Source organism: Morone saxatilis, unplaced genomic scaffold (assembly GCF_004916995.1).
Source record: "Morone saxatilis isolate NCDOM2014 unplaced genomic scaffold, NCSU_SB_2.0 Contig24, whole genome shotgun sequence".
Lineage (NCBI taxonomy): Eukaryota > Metazoa > Chordata > Actinopteri > Moronidae > Morone > Morone saxatilis.
The window spans coordinates 23,642,806-23,662,766 of NW_023339807.1; the positions used below are offsets into that span (position 1 = coordinate 23,642,806).

At 39.1% G+C, this 19,961-nt stretch overlaps 1 protein-coding gene across 8 annotated transcripts in view; it reads right to left on the minus strand.

Moving 5' to 3' along the window:
- Positions 1-19,961, minus strand: part of dgkb (diacylglycerol kinase, beta) — a 67,532-nt gene that overhangs the window by 46,611 nt on the left and 960 nt on the right. For 2 of the 8 annotated variants that reach the window (XM_035672380.1, XM_035672376.1), the window contains exons 2-11: positions 14,527-14,603; positions 13,679-13,699; positions 12,911-13,126; positions 9,502-9,583; positions 5,279-5,328; positions 3,573-3,647; positions 3,098-3,217; positions 1,335-1,452; positions 692-780; positions 227-343 (exon numbers count right to left, since the gene is read on the minus strand). In XM_035672380.1, coding sequence (XP_035528273.1) covers positions 227-343; positions 692-780; positions 1,335-1,452; positions 3,098-3,217; positions 3,573-3,647; positions 5,279-5,328; positions 9,502-9,583; positions 12,911-13,126; positions 13,679-13,699; positions 14,527-14,603 — 965 coding nt within the window. Of the gene's footprint in view, positions 1-226; positions 344-691; positions 781-1,334; positions 1,453-3,097; positions 3,218-3,572; positions 3,648-5,278; positions 5,329-9,501; positions 9,640-12,910; positions 13,127-13,678; positions 13,700-14,526; positions 14,604-19,961 lie in introns of all 8 variants that reach the window. The other 6 variants (XM_035672381.1, XM_035672377.1, XM_035672382.1 and 3 more) reach the window with 5 other exon arrangements.

Below are 19,961 nucleotides of genomic sequence, written 5' to 3' on the forward strand. Positions count from 1 at the left end.
AGTAAGTGTACATTGTCAGGTATATGCTCAGGATTTATTTGCATTACGTGTGTCATCGCCTCTGTTTTATTTTCTATTAACTTGTAACCACAAACAACTGTTTTCTGGGTGTAAATTGGTGGAATGACTTGTGAGGTATAAGAGGTGCTAAAACAAAATCCTAAAATACAAGAAGCAGTGGGAATATAATGAGGAGGTGGCTGCCTCTCCTCGGGTGGCGGCTTACCGTGATTTGACACCACACACAGTGGAGCCCAGTCAGGCCCTGGTAACACTTAACGGTTTTGTGACACTTGTCACACTTGGTGGGGCAGTTCCCTTCCACCCAGAAATGATGCATTACCTGCGGAGAGAGGGAGAGACAGCATACAGGGAGGGAAAGAAGTGAGAAAAGAAACATGGTGCAGAAAAACAAGATATATACAAAGGCACAAGTGACACAACAATTAAAGCAAGCAAGAGGGAAAGAAAACAAGCAAGAAGGGAAGAGAAGAAAGCAGAAGGAAAGAAAGAGGCCCAACAAATGATGCTGTCTGTGCCTTTAAGCCAGCCTTATTCTGGTAATTAGCAATGCTTAGCAGCAGATTGAGTTGTTTTAATTTCATTAGAAGAAGAGAAACCCTCATCCTAAGCTCCGTGGAGCATCGCTGATCCAAGCGTGCCGATTGGTAAACACTCCAATTGGACGCACCTCTGTGTTTTTCTTGGACTTGACATAGGTTTTGATGCAAGACGGTGGAGCACGAGCCACGCAGCGCTCGTGGACTGTGTACTTGCAGACTGGGGAAGATAAAAAAACAAAAAGACTTTCAACTAGGAAAAGACGGAACACAGAGGAAAGAAAAAAACTGACTTTTCATACAGTTATAAGTGATATACACCAGGGTTTGAGTATTGTGTTTGTGAAAGCTGCACTGAAGGCGCCTGTTGCCAAAGTTCAGTGAAAAACAGCTTCTGTGTCGGGGGCAGAATTGGGTGTACTACGGAAACAAGGAAGTCCGGTGAAGCTGAAACACAAGAAATGTGTATACTAAAAATAAAAAAAAAGGTTTTTTAGACTATTGTGGAGTGGCTGGTTGTATTTTTCATTTGGTGAGGTGACCATCACGGGACTCTGAAACTCTTAAACCCAAAGCTTATTACATCTTTTATATAAGGCCAGGTGAAAAATAACACAGCAATATTTTTACGTACATTTGATCACAGAGTAACATCCATAATATCGGCACTGCAACACATGAACAGGCAATGCTGGCCCGGTATATTGTCATGTCTTATCTCTTGGCACAAATCAATGTATCTGTCGAACCCTTAATGATAAGTGAATTACTCACATGAGCAGCAGAGTCCCTGCTTCCCCAGTCCAATTAGCATGTTGAGACACAGGTTACAGTAGGCCGGCTTGTTGAAGTGCTTCAGTCTCCACACATGTTGCCCGTCATCTTTAACATTCTGCAGTGAGATGAAAATGATTAATTGACTGAATGTCGACTGATTAACTGACTGCTTGATTACATCATTTCATATTCTGGTAGGAGAATCATCAGCTGATCATTTCTCTGAATTATTTGTCATTTAGTGTGTTTCACTAGTTGATATTTTTAAAAAAGAAAGTTTTATTTTTGTCTGTATTTTAGTATTTACAGCTGTGTAGTACGAATGCAGTGAAGACAGGTTTTGCTGTCTTCCCTTAGTAATATTCATTCATAAAAAAATGACACTTGACGCTGAAGCTGGTCAAATGGCTCCATCTAGTGGAAAAACAATGAACTGACGGTGCTCTCATTAGTTTGGGGATCACACAGTAGCAGTAGGGATACACGTGTGTAAGGATGTTCTCAGGAAACCACTGGAGGGTGTGTGAACTGTTAGAGATCATTTATGAATTGCAAAAAAGTGGTTTAATAATGACGAGGAATGTATTTTGTTTGTGAAACAGTGTACATTTACTGTCTCTAGTCTTTCATGTACAGTAGCATTTAGCTGACAATATGAACCACAGTCAGTTACAGCGAGCCATTGGAGAATAGATGTTAAAGTACTCCTGTGATGTTGGAGTGATTAGCATAATTATCTTTCAGGAGTGAATTGAAATACGGAAAAAAAAGGGCTGAGGACAGACGGATAAAGTCAATTTACACTCGAAGGAGATGATAATTTTATAATATTCTGGTGAACCAAAAACAGTGTAGAAACACTCTAAAACAGCCATCCTAAAATAGCAACATGTGTCAACTTTCAAGTTATTAATAGTTGTTTTATTCCGGAAAAAAATAAATCTAAGATTTATCCCTAGCAGGTTGACTGAACGTCCTTACCATGAGTAACACACTTTACACTCAGTTTCAAACCACAGGGTGAAGTGCTCTGTGCAGTATCGATGTGCAGTACAGCAGGAAGGAAAGAGATTCACACATTTCCCCCGTGTGATATTTATCCAGATGTTTCAGACCTCAGCGTAGATACTGTCACACAGGATGTACATCATCAGGTGAGTTTTAAACCTCTCTAATGGCTGGCATGCCACCAAGCCCTCAGACCTTCACAATAACATTCCTCATTTATAACTAACTTTTTTGGCTTGCTTTTTTGTTTTAACAGAGGGAATGGCTTTGTGAATAATAAAAGTTGTCAGTGTTTGCGTGTGTGTTCTTACTTATTGTGTTTTTATTGATATTTGGTTTTAATGCAGCAATTCCCTTAACACAAGACAACTGTCTTCTATGGGAGACAATAAAAGTAACCTTAAGTAATAAATAAGTTCAGTTTTTTAGACTCTTTAGCTACCGTAGCAGCTCTAGAGACAGAAATATTGGTCTGTTGGTAGGTCCAACACTTTGGTCCACACTGAAATATCTCTGTGCTATTGATCTCCATGGTGCCCAGAAGATGAAGCCTATAATGGCTCTGACTTCATCTAGCGCCACCAAGAGATTCAAATATGTGTTTCTGAGTGAAATATCTCAACAACTATTAAATGGATTGCCATGACATTTGGTTCACACACTCATCAGGACGACTAGCATTTAGAATTTTCGCAACGAGATTTCCTTTCAAGCGTCACTAGCAAATGTAAATGATCTCTCTGTGGACTCACCGTCTCCAGGCCCAGCAGGACCAGCAGCGGGATGGTGGTCATGCCTCCCTGGATCCACTCCTCCAGTGACACCGTGCCATCGTGATCGTAGTCAATCTCCCGCATCATATCCTGCAGGATCTACAGCACGAACAAAAACAGAAGAGAGAAGAAGAGAAGAAGAGAGTTTCAGTTCTAAACTTCAATAGCGATCTGTGAGTTGGAACAATTTGGGCTCCCTGTGGGGTTGAGAGATAGTCTGTGGAAGCATATAAACATATTCAATAAGTGTGTAACTTAGAAGTGTACTCTCTTATTTGTAACATTGAATTTAAGTAACACAGCTTAACAATCAGGGTCATCATTTCATGTTAAAGTTCAGCCTGCAAATGCAAACACTTAATTATTGTGTGTCTGATAACAAGCCAAGAGGTTTGTGTCACAGCGTATTGAACTATTACAGCTTTCTGTTAACTGGGTGGAATGTCTTTCTTACTGGTTTCAGCTCAGTCACGTCCCATTCCAGGTACTCAGCTACATGCATCATCTGGGAGATAATGTGCTCCAGCTCCTGCGGTGAGACCACAGACAGTCATTACAGGAACAAAAATACTGTATTTACCTTTCTGTATATTGCAGCCTTACAAGTCGATGTCACTAAATGTCTTTGGTGTGAATAGACTGATAAACAGCGTGTAATAGCAGGTTGGGAATGTCATTCTTCCGCACAGAAGAATTGCACGGAGGAAAACAAAGGCAGCGTGGGAAGAGCTCCGAGGCTGATGGTTTAATTACAGTGGTTGCTTTTTTGGGGGCACAGAGGGGGGTGACTATTATTATTATCTAGTAAGATACTGAAACACTACAATGCACTTTGGACTTTTTTTAATATGCGTAACAGTAAGAGTGTATGAGTGTAAATCAAGTTTTCGTTTTCATTTCTCTAAAATCTGGAGTACAAATTGGGTCACACTAATTTAACATCTTTTTTCTTTGCTCTCCATCTTTCTCTCCCTCGCCAATAATGGGATACCAATAATGGGATACTAATAATGGGATACATTACAAACCCCCTCCACCCACCTCACCCTTTCCCTCTTAACCCTGTAATTCCTTCCCCCGACCCTCAACGCCCTCCCACGCACTTCCTATACATATACACATAAGCACTGGTGCTCATTCATTCATAAATATACCCACACCCAACATTTCTGTCTTTAATTCTAATTTTCTGTCACCCCATTCATATACTTGTACCATATGTTTAGGTATTACACGTCCATAATGATGCAAACTGATTATAGGGTATGTATTATTATAGACAGACATATATATATATATATATATATATATAATTACTGATTTATTTATGTGTAAGCAACATTTTAATTCTGTTAACGTAGAGCTAATTTTATATTCTGTATATACTGAGTAATCTAACATAATGTAATGTAAAAAGTAAGTAGTAGTAGTAGCTATGGTTATAAAATAAATGTACAATATTTCCTTGTGATTTGTTGTTGGAAACACTCAAGTAAAGTACCAGTACCTCAAAAATCTACTATACTGTAAGTAAATTATTATTATGACTGATGTCTTTACATCTTATCATCTTGTAGGTTTGTTTATTTTTATGTATGTTGAGTTTCACATCGTCAACATCAAACAACTATAATTTCATGCAACACATAGAGCTGTAACAAGCTGTTGATTAATCAATTAGTTGACAGAAAATGGTTATCAAGTAGTTATTTAAAATTTTTTAAAGCAAAACCATGAACTAGTTTCAGATCCACTGTGAGGATTTGCTGCTTTTGTTTGTCTTATGTGATAATAAATCAAATATCTTCCAGTTTTGGAAGTGTTGGGCCGACAAAAGGAGCGATTTGATAACATCACTTTAGAAAAATTGTGATGGGCATTTTTCACTTTTTTTCTTTGTTTGTTTCAAACCAAAAGATGAATTGATTAATCAATAAAATAATCCTCAGATTAAATGACAATGAGAATAATTGTTAGACATGAGAACGCCTCCTTTATTAGCTGTATTCTGTGTCTATCTGTCTGTGTTAATGCTTCTGATTGTAATACTTCAAAAACAGTAAAACACCAACATATTGGAAGGTCTTATCAGTTTCGATTTTGCGTGTTTGAACGATGAATCTGAGGTGTGAGTTATTCTTTAAAAGGAGAAACATTTACCGAGCTGTCCAGAGACCCATTTCCATCTGTGTCATAGAGGCGAAACATAACTGTGGAGAGAGAAACAAAATGTCAAGTGACAGCATTAATGCCCTGCGCTCTCCCCCCTTCCTCACCTTTGAAGTGAACATTGAAAGCTGTGATTGGCTGGAGGAGCACTCAATGCTCCATGAAACAGATTTGATATTGCGTTAATGTCACTGTGTGCTTCACTGCATGCAAATACCAAACAAAAACTGGATCTCAGCAGTTGTAAGCATCTGAATGCTGCAACTTTAAGTGTCCCCCAATTACCACTCAAAGGTGTCACCATGGAAACAGACAGCTCCCACATCTACGGCGTGATTGGCTCTTCCTCTTACATCACGGTGATGCATAAACAACCCTGAGCGTAACAGAATCGTGACAACAAAATAACCTGGCTGCAGATCCTTTCCATACTAATGGCTATACTCAGAGGTGCTCTAAAACCACCGCTGCCCCTCCTCCGCCTCCACGTGAGCGCGGTCGAGGTGCAGCAGAGGGTGGGGTGCTGACATCATAGGGAGTTGACGTCAGATGGCGGTTCGTCAGGCCACTAATGAGGAGCTAATTGCCAGTTTCCTGAGGGGGTGTGACCTTTTGGGGCACAGGGAGGGGGAAGTGACGCTGGCGTCTGGTGTTGGGTGGAGGTTGGTGGTGTTAGGAGGACGTGATTGTGGTGACCCAAAGAGGCCCCAAAAAGGTAATGGAGTGCAAAAGATGATGAGAATTGTTGTTAACTTCTGTCTTCTGTACAAATGTGTTGGAACAACTAAGGTATATCAAGATACAACATTTCATTATACAACTGTGTGTTGTATTATAAATACATTTCCATGATAGACATGCAATTGTAAGGGAATAGTAATTATTGCATAATAAGATTGAATTGAACCGAAATTAATGTTTATGAAGTCACATTGTTGTTACAAACCCTTTCTTTTTATATGGCATTTTGGCATAATTTAGAATTAAAGCTATTGACAAATTGGGGTCATATTTTATTTAGACTGTCCAATACTGTCAATTGATACATTAAACTGTATCAATAAGAAGACAACTTCACTTTTACAAAAGGTGTTTTCTAGACTGGTGCAGATATTCAGAGTCTGCTTTTAAACTTCATTTTAGAGTTGATGTCTTTGTTGGGGTTAAATAAAGCTGTAAACAAACACCAAAAACCAAAAGAAAGAAAGTTCACTGAGCATCTATATTTACTCACTTGTATGTATATTACTCACAATGTATTTTGTTACTCAATATAAATTCTTTCTATATGTATTGGTGGTTTATATTCAGGTTTCATATATTGTGCTCATCAGTTTCTTATTTCATTATGTTGTATTTAATGTAATTACTTACACTTACACTAACTTTTATAAACTTCATCAAAATGTAATTATGAGCTCGACAAGACAGATTTGTTGAAACACTTCTCTTTTTTTAGTGACACCTTGTGTTGCAGATGATTAAGACCAACATTTCACACCATCTCCAGAGCTGCTAATGTAGGTAAAGAGTCTTAAAGGTTCTCACAATCTAACTCTTAAGGTTACTTTTATTGTCTCCCATAGAAGACAGTTATCTTCTGTTAAGGGAATTGCTGCATTAAAACCAAATATCCAAATAAAACAAATCAAGTAGGAGCACACATGCAACCACAGAGATAAAACAACCAAGCAAATTATTCACAAAGGATTAAGGAAGATCTTTTAAATTGGTAGCTTGTTAAGACAAATATGTTTTACAGTGCATTAATATAAGATGATTGTGATCAAAAAAGAAACACTAGCACAGAAACTGCTCAAAGACGCTGCATTAAAATCAGAGCAGTTCTCAACCAAACCAGCAGAGGGAGCCATCTGCCTCAGCAATAACGACTGTGTGGCTCATAGAGTTAGAGAGAGAGCTCAATAAAACATCATCCATAGTTAAATCCTTGATGTGCTCACACACAGGCATCAGTTGAATTATTTAGTCATCCCTGCACTTAATGAGTGCCGCTCTGCTCAATAATTCAGCAGATGGATGAGAATTACAGCAACACAGGGAAGAAAAAAAAAAGTCTGATGACCAATTAAGCAATGTAACCTTGTGAATAAATGATGTGATAAATGCAATTAAGAAATGTGGGATGATATGTCAATAAACTGCGAACACGAGGCATCAAACATCCCTTTGGAGAAGCTTTATGAGAGCTGCAAAGATCATTTCCAAAGAAGAAACGGAGCAGAAATACTTCAGTAGACTAAATATCATCTGATAGTCAATCATGACTTTGGTTTTAAGCTGAAAAGGCTCATTTCCGTTATTACTTTCTCCAGAGGGAAAAGAATAAAACAACAAGAAAGAAACAGTTTGATTGAAAAACACAAAGAGACTGAGAGAGATACTGAACACACAGAAAGAAGAAGACTGGCAAATATTTGGATGTCAAATAAATATCAATGTGACAGCTTAAATTCAACACTGAGGATTCATGTAAGACTGTACCACCTGTAGAGTTGTATAGAAAACCCCATGAATGTCAGGTGTTTCTAAAAAGGCTGACATAAATACTTACGTATTATCAAGGCTGTGTGCTTGTTCAGGTTGACATCCTAATGTCATGTTAACCTTGCAGACAGAAATAATCTGATTGGTTGAGATAAAGCTCAGTGAGAAATACATTTCACAGTTACAGTTTGTTTTAAATCAGCAGCTGGAAGAAAGGTGCAGAGAAGTTTCTTTCCTGACCAAAGATTTAAAAGCTTTGATGGCAAGTAGGGGAGCTAGGGGGGGGGGGAAACCCTGAAGTGTGAAGTTGTCATGCTGAATATTCAGTGAGAGTGTATCACCACAACATGCACGCACTGTAAAAGGCAGATATCTTAACCGCAGGAAGATACTTGTTTCTGATTGCCAGGCAGGTGTTTAGCAGGATGTGTCAAACAAAGATCCAGTCAGCCGTTAAACTACTGTTAGAAATGAGTGTGAAAGGTGTATTATACTGCAAGTAACCATAGCAACAATAGTTCTGCTCGATGCTGCCTGTCCGGATCATACTGACGTAACCGCGAGTTGAACTGACAAAAAGCAGACTTAAGACAAGATAATACACTCAGAGGTTTCGCAATATAGAAAAGAACGGATTGCTAACAGCGTTCACCTCATCATATTTTCGTATATAAGGACGTCATCTAATACTTGTTTTCATTTCTGTTTAATCTGCTAATTATTTTCTCAATTAATCGTTTTATCTGTAAAATGTGAGATTGTGACAAATGTCCATCACAATTCCCAGACCTGATGGTGACGTCTTCAAAGCAGCCGGAACTGGCAAATGTTCCGAATGTTTCACAATTAACTGATTATCAACTAATCATTTCAGTCGTAATCAAGACTCTCCATCGTGTATCATCGCTCACATAATAACATCACATGGATAAGAATTAGGTTTCGCTGTATTGAGGCAAAGAAAGCAACAGGACACCTCTAGGAATCTGAATATTACTGTCACACTGTCACCCCAGTAAAATATAATAAAATATTCACTGTGCTCCTCAGTAATTCAATTCATCGTTCTGGACGGCGTGTCAACCATCGTGAAATTAATAGACATTAACATTCTGCAGGACGAGCCGAAAGACAATACCAGTAGCGACCTGTAGCTGACATTACAACAACCCATTTGATGAGCCCTTGCTCTCTCTAATAACAGCTGTAATTATTACTGGGTGGGTGCTACAACCTCTTCTCCCGTAGGGGAATAAATCCAGTCTGAAACAGGTTCCAGTCTGCATATTTGGCTTTTTCTTAAAACAAGAAGAGTAAAAGCTCTTAGATTAGATTACAGAGACAGCTAAAGGCAACGGTGGCTATTTTATATATTATATTAGTGTGGCTTAATGTTGCATTTTTCCACAAAGCAAAGATTCATGGTATTATCGTCCTCTATTACCGTTTGTCTTTTTAACTCTTCACTCTGACCTGACTTAGCTTGAAAAACTGCCTTCCGCCCACTGAGGTTTACCTCAGGCAGTGACATTACGTCTTCCTCCCGGAGACTCAGTCGGCTGGTTGTGTATTTTATCCCTTTCTGTGTGTATTTGAGGTTCCCAGTGTTTCTCTACGTATGTACTGTGTGCACATTACTGAACCTCAAGTGCTTGTTGTATATGAAAAGAGAAACCAAAAGTCATCTGATTTGGGCTGACACTCACACTCGAGCTTGTCCTCTGGCCGCCCGCCCTCCAACAACGAGAGGTAACACACGATGTCCTTCAGCTGCACCGTATCCAGAGGCTGGGGCAGCGTGGCCGTCTTCAGAGGGGTCGAGTTGCCTTTGATCAGCTTCAGCCCTGTAGGGAGACGGAGACAAAAGGTCAAAACTTCCTCCACAACACCTCTAATGTTAGCCCAACAACCTGCTGGGTTAGGATGCCTGACATTAGTCATACAGTCGCATTGATCAATGGTGGGTGGTGTTCAGTTCACCAAAAGGCGAACAAACATATAGTTCAGTTTAAGCTTTTCAGAGCAGGGTTATATTCTTGCAAGTGTTTTCTAATTATTTTTACTCCAATGTGCCTTATCTCATGGTGTTTAATAGTGCAGCACGATCCTAGCCTGTCAGTATCAAACCTAAGTTTCAAGCCAAATAACACAGTGCAGTGTTTTTGGGGTGGCACTGGCTACTAGTTTTTCTCTGTGGTAAATGCAATACCACAGTGCAAACACAAGGTAGCACTTCTATAGAACTAACCAGATGTAAGTTGCCAGCACCTCCAGTCCTGCATGCTAAAATATTAGCCTAGCAGACCCAGCTGGGACGGGAGTTACTGCAATGACCTGTTTCTAACTTACAGCTATGAAAACCAACAAAAATGGATGGTATCTGTCAGCAATAGTTTGTAGTTCAAGGTAATTAAAGTCAAACTAAATTAAATGGATACAGTCCCATACGTTAACAATATTCAGTAATTTTAACCCTACCTCGACCCGCTTTGCAACCCTGTTGAATTGTCCGATTACCTGAATGTTCTACCATCCTTCCCATCAGACATGAGTGTGGCTTCAGTTTCAGGTAATGACACAAACTGAACTGCAGAGAACACTGGGTATTGTAGGAATGGCTGAATTAAACAGGACCCTGACAATAAAAGGGCAAATGTTAATTTATCTGAAAGACTTTTGCTTCTATAGTTGAGTGACTGGTCGATCTGCTTTCCTGGAGGTCATGACCTTTAATGACTGAAAATATGATTTTGCGGATGCCAGCGGACAAAATGGGTTTCCTAGATGGTTGGGTTCAGCCCTATATATACTGTCACAGAGATACGGGTGGGGAGGAGCTCAGACAACAAGAACTGCTGTTTTTTATCATTAAAAGGAGCCAGTTGTGTTGGTTTGGGCATCTGATTTGGCCTCCTAGATGCCTTCCTGTGAAGTCCAACTGGGAGGACACCCTTGGAGTGACTGGAAGGATTACAAATCACACCTGGCCTGGAAATGCCTCAGGATCCCCCAAAAATATCTGGAGGGCATGTATAGGGAGAAAGATGTAATCCGGACTTGAATAAGAGGGGGAAAATGGATTTCTCTCTCCGAAGAGCTATACTATGGTAATTTATTTATAAAGTCAGTGTAAACATCAGCTACATCGGCCATAAACCCTACTCTCAAACAAGTAATTATTCTGTTGGCTTGTATGGGAAAATAAAGGCTCCTGTGAGGAGACGGCAGCAGTTTATAGTAGACAGGACTTGTAGTCCCCGTATTTGTAATAAGATTAGTATGTAGGGTGGTGGGAGGACGTACAGTTAACACAACTGGATCAATGAGGCCCGAATGGCCCGATCAACACAAGCACATACAAGCAGGCTGCACTGATTCAGTTCCTCACATGCTCTGTGAGGTTAATGGGCCAAACAATGTGCATTAAATATTGAATGCACACAAGCGCAACTGCTACCGAGTACATGTGTCCTTAGTTTACCTGGGTTTTTCATTCACTCGTTTTCATTTCAGACTTTACATCTTTTAGCCTGATATGAAATGTTTTTGGGGTTATTTCCTCTTTATGAAATAATACAGATATATATTTCTTGCATTAAATACTATTTTCACCAAGAGGAAGATATAAGAACAGACAATAAGACAATCAAGATCCTGAGTGACATTGTCTGGATTTATAAATAGATTATTTTGCTTTAAAATTCTAGATTATGATTTATTCAACACTACACTGTTCAACAAGTATTGATTTAAGGAAGGGTTAACAACTCAACATGTTTTAGCTTTGAAATCATGCCAGCTTGGGAATCCCCTGCTGAATTTACAGATTTACCGTTCTACTGTGGCAACCTCATTTTTTACTGTAAATGTGCTCAATCCCCAGGGGGATTTTTTTCAATTTCCAGCTTCTGAATGATGCCAGTAACTGAGAAACAGTTTTTTTTAACCTTATAATAAATCTTTTGATCCCACTTTTCAATGACAGGACAATCTCTGCTGTTGTAATGCAGGGTAAATGCAGGTTAAAAAAGCATTAATTCCATTATTTCAACCACTGTATCTGTGCTTTTTTTGGACATCACCATCTTTTCATAAATACATTTTGTTTACACACTACATGCTCAGCTGTAGCTCATTAAGCCTCTAGCAGTTATTAGCTTAATGAGCAAAAACGACTCATAATTCTTGTGTTGGCAAAAAACCTAGCCCGTAAAATGTGTTGGAACTACTGATACGTGTGTGTGTGTGTGCGCCATACACTCACAGTCTGATGACTCAGGTGACTGTTACTGCAACAGTTTTCCCGAAACAAGCATTTGGTCACGAACCATGAATTGCATTGCCATCCAGTCATATATGAACATTTGCTTTAGTTAACGGTTTTTTAGAAACTATTTGAGGATGCTCCCTCTCCAAGATTGTTTTTGTCTGGCTGTGAGATATGATAATTTTGTTTTCTGACCTTGCTTATGTGCTATTTCAATAAGTCATCTACAATTCATGTCAAGACACAATTGTATGAACTTTCATCTGAAGATGACATTGGATAAAGCACAAGAAGCTGGTGTCAAAGTAGATTTGACATTAGACATTTAAAAACATGATATTACAAGTCCGGTACCTACATCAAATCACAATCAACCTTTATTATTCACCTGCGCTATCAGGCCGTCAAGGAAGCGTGACGCCAAGTGGCAGTGCTGGTGAACACTGGCTGAACAGTGGTCTGATGTGTGTTCACGTGTGTCATTTTAATATCAGTAACTCATCACCACACCAGAATGAGATATTAGTATAAATCTTGTCAACAAACAAAAGCATTGCCAAGACAATTGGCAGCCTCTACACTACAATTTACATTGTGTGCCACCTTGTTGGACTTGCCAGGAAATCTGTTATCATCTGAAGGCACAGAACACAAACAAAAATGACTCTGCTTTTACACAACAAAGAATGTAAAGCTCTCAAAGTTTTGTGATAAAGCAAAGTAAAGCAGCTCAAAAAATTGACAGGCATGTGCCACTGGAGAAATGCTGTGAGAGGAGGAGGATAAGTGACGAATTGGCTGCACTTCAGCAACAAAAGCAACGGTTTCTTGTACATACCAGTAACTACAAAACACCAATATGCTGTGTTTATAACTTGAGGGTTTGTTAGGGTAAAGATTTCCTTTCTACACTTACCAGAGACTCTGGGTTTGTCAGAAGATGAGGGACTGGGTTTGGGTCCCTTGTTGCTAAACGACATGAAGAGGTGTTGACAGAACTCTTCAGGGAGTTCGCTCTCCAGGAACGTCTGCATAAAGACCTTGAAGCCCTCAAAGTCAATCTCCTAAAAACCCACGACAGAAATAGAGCATGTCATTTGTCATGGTGAACTGCAGTCATTGCCTTAAAGGCTTCAAGGAAGTAGAGATGATTTTCAATATTATCTTCAATACATTCGGGGGGAAATTCTGTGATCTCTTGCATAATGTTGCAGAATTCATGTTACAGATTTCTGCACTCAGACGGAGTAGAAGAAGTGTTGTTTGGGCTGTGGGCGGTGAAGATCTATTTCAGAGTAGTTTCAATGCAGCTTTTATCTTTGCATTCACTGTATGTGCGTGCATCCTTTCCATTGTTTGGTTGCCTGATTGGTTGAATCTGTGTCCACTGAAACATATTGTCTCACATTTTACTTATAAACACAGTTATTATCAATACAAGTAAGACATTTCAGGTAAGTAATATTCCCCTTGAAATAGGTACATGTCCACTAGAAATGCCTTTAATGTTGTTTCATTGCTTCACCGCTGCTTGAGAGAGTTAGTTATTCAGCGAGAAATTGTGCGAGAACTCAGCAAAACACACCAACAATAAATAAGAGAGAGGGAGAGATTACCTGGCTGAGGATCTCCTGCTTCTAAACCCGCAGCATTATAGAAAGAAAAAAAGCAACAACGTCATTGATGTATCATGCAGTTATTGCATTCAACAAGTGCCAAATGTCCACAGTGTAAAGCGTTACCACATAGACATGATGTTTGTAAATGCAGGTCTAGCTATGAAGATTAACTGCATCTGCATTAAGGGTATTATAACTGGAATGCAAACATTAATGCATGCAAAACGGATCATAAATAGTGTATTGAATACTGGGATTTGAGATGCCATTGGGATTTCTTGTCAAAAAGTACAACTTTACCCCAAAAACTCAGGAGGAATGCAATTTCTAGCACGTGTGTTTGTGTGTCTATGTGCACCTGTGAGTCAGTGTAGTGCAGACTATAGGTAGTGAAAAAAATAATTATTCCCCAGTAAGCTACCACACAACTGTCAAAGCTAAATACAAAATTCCAACCTTGAAACGCCGTTATCATGGTAAGAGAACTGGATAATAATGTTTCAGGTGCAACAGTTTCTTTCAATTACTGTTCCAAAATAGCACTGCACAGTTCAAGCGTGTGTGGGAAGAAAGCAGGGTGCAAAACCAGGAAAAAGTATGCAAAGGAGTCGTTCTATAAATAAAAGATTACCACATAATTATAAAGACTTTTAAAATAAAATTATACCTATTTAATAAAGCAACAAAAATATAACAACCAAACACAGTGATTATCTAGTACCTCAAGAATTAGTCATTGTTACATTTTTGTGAATATGCAGGCGTGTGTATGGGAGCTATGAGTGCAGTTGGATTCAATAGACTATTAACTATCTGTTACGTAATACACTATAAACTTTACATACCTCCTCTGGATTGTATTTAGCCAACACACCATCTCCATGGAACTCCTGCAGCACATCCTTCAGCTTCTTGGTTGAGTCTGAGCAAAAGAAACGAGGACAAGTTACTGTATTGTGTGCTGTGATATGTTTATGTTCAGAAAATTAAGCTTCCTTTAACATTGTGTATTTGATATTAAACATTCATTTACTATACAATGGCATGTGTGGGGATTATACTGTTTCAAATGATTTTTCTTCCTGAAACAATACAAGGTAATGGAAACAACTTTGGACTACGTGGTCACCCAAGCCGCAGCCTTATTTATAAATATGATTTTTTTGGAATTTGACCCTCTAAGAGCTGCAGAAATGTTCAGTACAATGCCTGACTGGATCATATGTTTGGTGTGGATGCAGTATCATGATGTCTGCAGGGAGATGCACCCGTATTTGTGAGTCAGAGTATGAGGTGAAGCTCATTTCAGATTTTCTGTATAATCGTAGTATAATAACTGAATAATTTTAGTGGCTTTAGAAATATCAACTGCTTTTGAAGGCTGGGAAAATAAATGAGCTTAATTAAAACTTTATTAAGTGCAGCCAAAAAACCACAGCTGTGAGTAGCACAAAATCGTGGCAAACGTATTAAATAAAATCACAATAAAGGGAATAGTTCTGTAGTTTTAGGGAAATATGCTTATTTGCTTTTTTGAGATGAGAGGAATGACATAAATCTCCCATCTGTAACAGACTGCACACAGAACGCGGTTAGCATAACTTAATGCCTGGAAGTTAAGGGAAATAGCCCTGCAAAAGTGGGGAAAAAGTGGAACAATTTTTCCAGAGTTACAGTAGAAAACAGATTTTTGCGTAAGTAAAAAATAAGATACAGAGTTGAAGTATTTCTGTTTTTAAGGTAATGTTTATTTGTTGAATATTGTGAATGAGTGAAGGTTTATATCGTTTCATATTTATCATATCATATTTATTGGGTTTATTTTATATTTACAAGGGCCGTTATCAGTGGGCGCAGACCAAAATGCCTTGGGATGTCAATGTAACGGAATCTCGATTATTTTTGATCAGCACTGCCTAGTTTGAGTTTGACCTGTTGATGAGACCACAGTACCCGAGAACGGTACGTACTTGACGCACCAAAGCTAGCCTACTTGCTTTAGATTTAGTCCACTTAGAATGGGAAGTTTTGGGGGATCAGTGGGACAAATACAGGACTTTCACACCAGAGACTGGGACTCGATTACTGTGTGAAACACATTTGAACCGGATTTCTTTTTCAACGTTTTGAACTATCTTGCCACTGTGACAGGAATATGTTCCTACTGAGTGTGCAATCAGCGTGATCAACTCTTAACGTGTTTTCACTCTGGAACACGGCCACAGAAATAGGAGCTCTTCTGCAGACTGGACGCAATTGGATCAATCAGAGCAGCGAAACATAGTGATTTGTGTGAAAAACAGGTTGAAATAATATCACCATGCTGGAGGATTTTTTGTCACTTGTTTTAAGAACTTAGGGGGTGATTTTAGCACTCACTTATAGACAAAAATAACTTGATCCGACCGAGATTTGATGTGATAATTACGGCATGCTGCAGAGCATTTATGAGCCCTACTGCTAAGTCAATTTGCTGCGCCACAGATACCAGGTTCTAATGTTACAGAAGTTAATTAGAAGTACCATTTTCTCACATACACTGGGGCGCCTGGTTCATTTCTAAGCACAAGCCGATCCCTGCTAGTCACAAATCACATTAAGATGCCTGTTAAAGTTAGTGCTGCATATTAGCTACCTTGTATCTTACCTCTTCACAGGCTTAATTAGCAAACAAGGATCTTTTGCTTCACCTGTTGATAAAATTATGTGCGCATTTCGAGCAGTTCTGCACCAGAGAATGTTTGTAGAACTGAAACTCCAACCTGCCATTATCTAAATAGAGCAGCCAGAGACCCAGTTGCAGTTCATGAAACTGCGCAGCGTGTCACTGATTGATAGTCAGCAGGAGTGTCTGGGGTTCAGCCTGGCAGGTAAGAAAGTCTAGTTTCTGGATTTTTTCTTGCCAGAAACATTCAAGCTTATATGATATGATATTATTATAAATGTTGTTTATTTATTTTATTTTACCTTTATTTGACCAGGTAAGTCAATTAAGAACCAATTCTCATTTACAATGATGACCTGACCAAGAGGCAGCAACAGGAGTCAATATAACAATAAAATCTTATATACAACTAGTGAAACTTAAAAGCAGGTGCAGTGATCAGAAACTATCACATGTAATGAGTTAGTAAGAGAGGGTAATGAAATGAAATAAATGTGCAGTTTTAGCACCTTTTGCACCTTGTTCCAGTCACTAAGAGCGGCAAACTGAAATGAATTAGCTAGAATGTAAATTGCGGTTGCTGTTGGAGATATTGAGTAGTGATCGGAGGTATGGAGTCTGAGGGGACAGCATGTGTCTCCTCAGTAATTAAAACATTGATCCGTTTTTCGTCAGATTTCATGTCAAATATATTAACCTTTCACAGATTTATCTGTCTCTAGTTCTATTAGTGAGTAGACATAAGGTAAAGTCTACTTTATGTTATATGTTGTGCAGAGTAATTACCATAGAAAATATTGTGTTAAAGTTAATAAAGGCTGATATTCTACATCTATTCCAATGTGCAGTTGAGCTCTTCACAGCGTTTTGTTGGTTGTAACATTGTCCCCTCCTGCACTAATGGCTTTGGATCTTAGATTTTCTCTAGGTTCATTCACCAACAGTGACTAGAAATAAATGCCTCACATTGGACTGAGTGTGTGTCATCATTATTGACCATCTTTACTAGCACGCCATCTACACAAAACCATTACGGGGCAGAGTAATTATGTATCCACTGATTGCTTGTCACATTCAGCAGGCACTACGGAATCACAATGTATTTCTTTCAGTCCGGCTAATAATTTAACCATTGTGTGGCACACAGTAATCAGAGTGCAAGACCTATTTCACAAACACACCAACGATCTTCTTTACCTTGAAAAGCAAAAGAATTTCCCCTCTGTGAAGTAGCTATTATATCACATAAAGATAAACTCTAATTGTTGTGAGTCAGATCTTAGGTGCCTGACTAGGCGCACAGCTATTAAATTGTTATGAAAGTGTGCACAGCTCGCTTTAATGAGAAGGAAGGGACAGATACAGTAGGAGGCGAGATGAAGGGAGGGAAGAGCAGGGAAGGTGAGGAGATGAGCTGCCCATTGTTGCGGCTCAGAGAATGGGATATTTTATAACCTGTAGCTGCACAGCGCACAAAGACTCGCCCGGAGCTCGTTGTAACATGATTATCCAAATCTATCTAGTGTGCACACACGCCTGCACGCAGACATGCACACTAAGACTCTCTTGCTGCTTTGCTTTTTTTCATTCCGCTCTCTGTCTTTTATTCTCACACAATTTTCATGTCGAGCTGCATTGCTGAGCCTCAGCCACCCACAAAGCAAATATTTGCAAAACATGGAAACATGAACCAGAACCTGACTGGCTGTTGAGTGTAGCATCCTAATGGGAGAGCAGGGGAGTTCCTCAGGGTAAGGAACAATGTTGTCACCTGGCACAGAGCAATTAAAGGGAGAAATGTCATTACCAAGTGAAACACTGGTACAAGAGATCCTGGGTGAAAAGCATTAATTATTAAGATTCATACTCGGTGCTCTGAATAGCAAATAAAAGAGGCACCGGTTGCCTCAAAGAAGTTGTGTTTGACACTGAAAATAGCTCTGAAAATATATCCTGCAAGGACAGTTGATACAAAAAGCACTTAGGATCTAAAAAGAGTTGGACACCTAACAACTCTATTTCTTCTCCGTAGTTAATTCCATTGTTTGTCTTCCTACAAACGATTTACTGTGACTTTCAAAGTCTGTCCAAAACTATGTGTGGGTGGTGCAACAACATCCCGCAGATAGCCTGCCAGGTATCGTCATATTTTCCATCCCTGGTACCATTTCAAATGATGAAATGTGTCAACATCTTGGAGCGTAACATAAACTTCAGGCATCCAGAGCACAGTCTGGTGAGCAGGGGAGCCATTTGTTGGGTTGCAAATGAATCATTCGGAGCTAAAACGGAACAACACAGATTAAATGCTTGAGCTGCTTGAGCTTCCTACATCAACAAGATTAACATACAGTCGGCAATTACGACGTCAGAATTTTGTCATTAGAACAAGGGATGTTTGAGATTAACCGCAGTGGATTGAATCGTACTGCAGTTGTCCAGCACACAGAGGGACGCTCTTGTTATTGTTAACTCGGTGGTTTGATGCTATCAGAGAGAATTTGTCTTCTTGGTGTGCAGAGACTTTTATGGATGTGTGGAGGATTACTGAAGTTATGAAAACAGAAATCCAACTCGTGCCAACTTTCCAAAAACACAAATTGATGAAGCGAAAATTTGCCTCAAGTCAAACAGTCCAAACTTTTGGAAAAACATAGACACAACACAGACACAAGGTAGTGACGAGAGAAATACTTCAACATTTTGAAAAAAAAACACTGTTTTGCTTTCTTAGCAAGAGTAAGACGAGGAGCTTTCATGTCCAAGATCTGTAAAGCCTAACTGTTAGCTTAGCACAAGACAGCTAACCTTCACCAAAAAAAGGACAAATCTCCAGAATTAACTTATTTCCACATTGTTAGTGAACAAGCTAGCCACCGGTATGATCCAACTTAATAAAAAAGACACAACTTCACTATATGCCCAGCTGTCGTCGTTCAGTAATTAATACTCATTAAACAATTTTAACACTTACATTTCAGCATTATGACTGCTTTGGAACTGTTGAAAGGTACTTTTGGCTCTGTTATGCTGGCAGTTTCCTCCTGCCTGCATAACGTCTTTGCTACGCTAAACATGTCATGAAACTACAGAATTTTAGTACTGAACACACAAAGGGGAAATCAGTTCCCGACAAACTCCCAGTAAGAAGAAAACAATGATGGCAACCAAAAAGCAGCCATGGAAACAATTGCAAATGTAGGCTAATCAACAATGTGAAAGTCTCATTACAAAATGGGCCTCATCCAAGAACATTTTTGTGATCTTATCCTAAACCTATTTTTTTTTTTCCGCAAGGTTTGCTCAATCAAGTTATCCAACTCATATTCACTAAACAGCACAAGCTTCTCATGCATTTTTAACTTGATGAATGAACCTGTTCGTGAGCAGGTGCATGTTTGTAAGACTTCTAGCATAATCAATGCCTCCAAATTAAGGATACCTGTTTTACTTCATTTGTGGGAAAGTCTAATTCACAAAAATGTCACCCGAGAGTACAATCAAGAATTTCACGCTGCAGGACCGTACGCGCTGCTGCCGGTCAAGTGTGTAAGATTTATGGGGATCAGGCGCTTGTAGGCTTAGAATCAGAATCAGATTTTCAAAGAGGAGGGA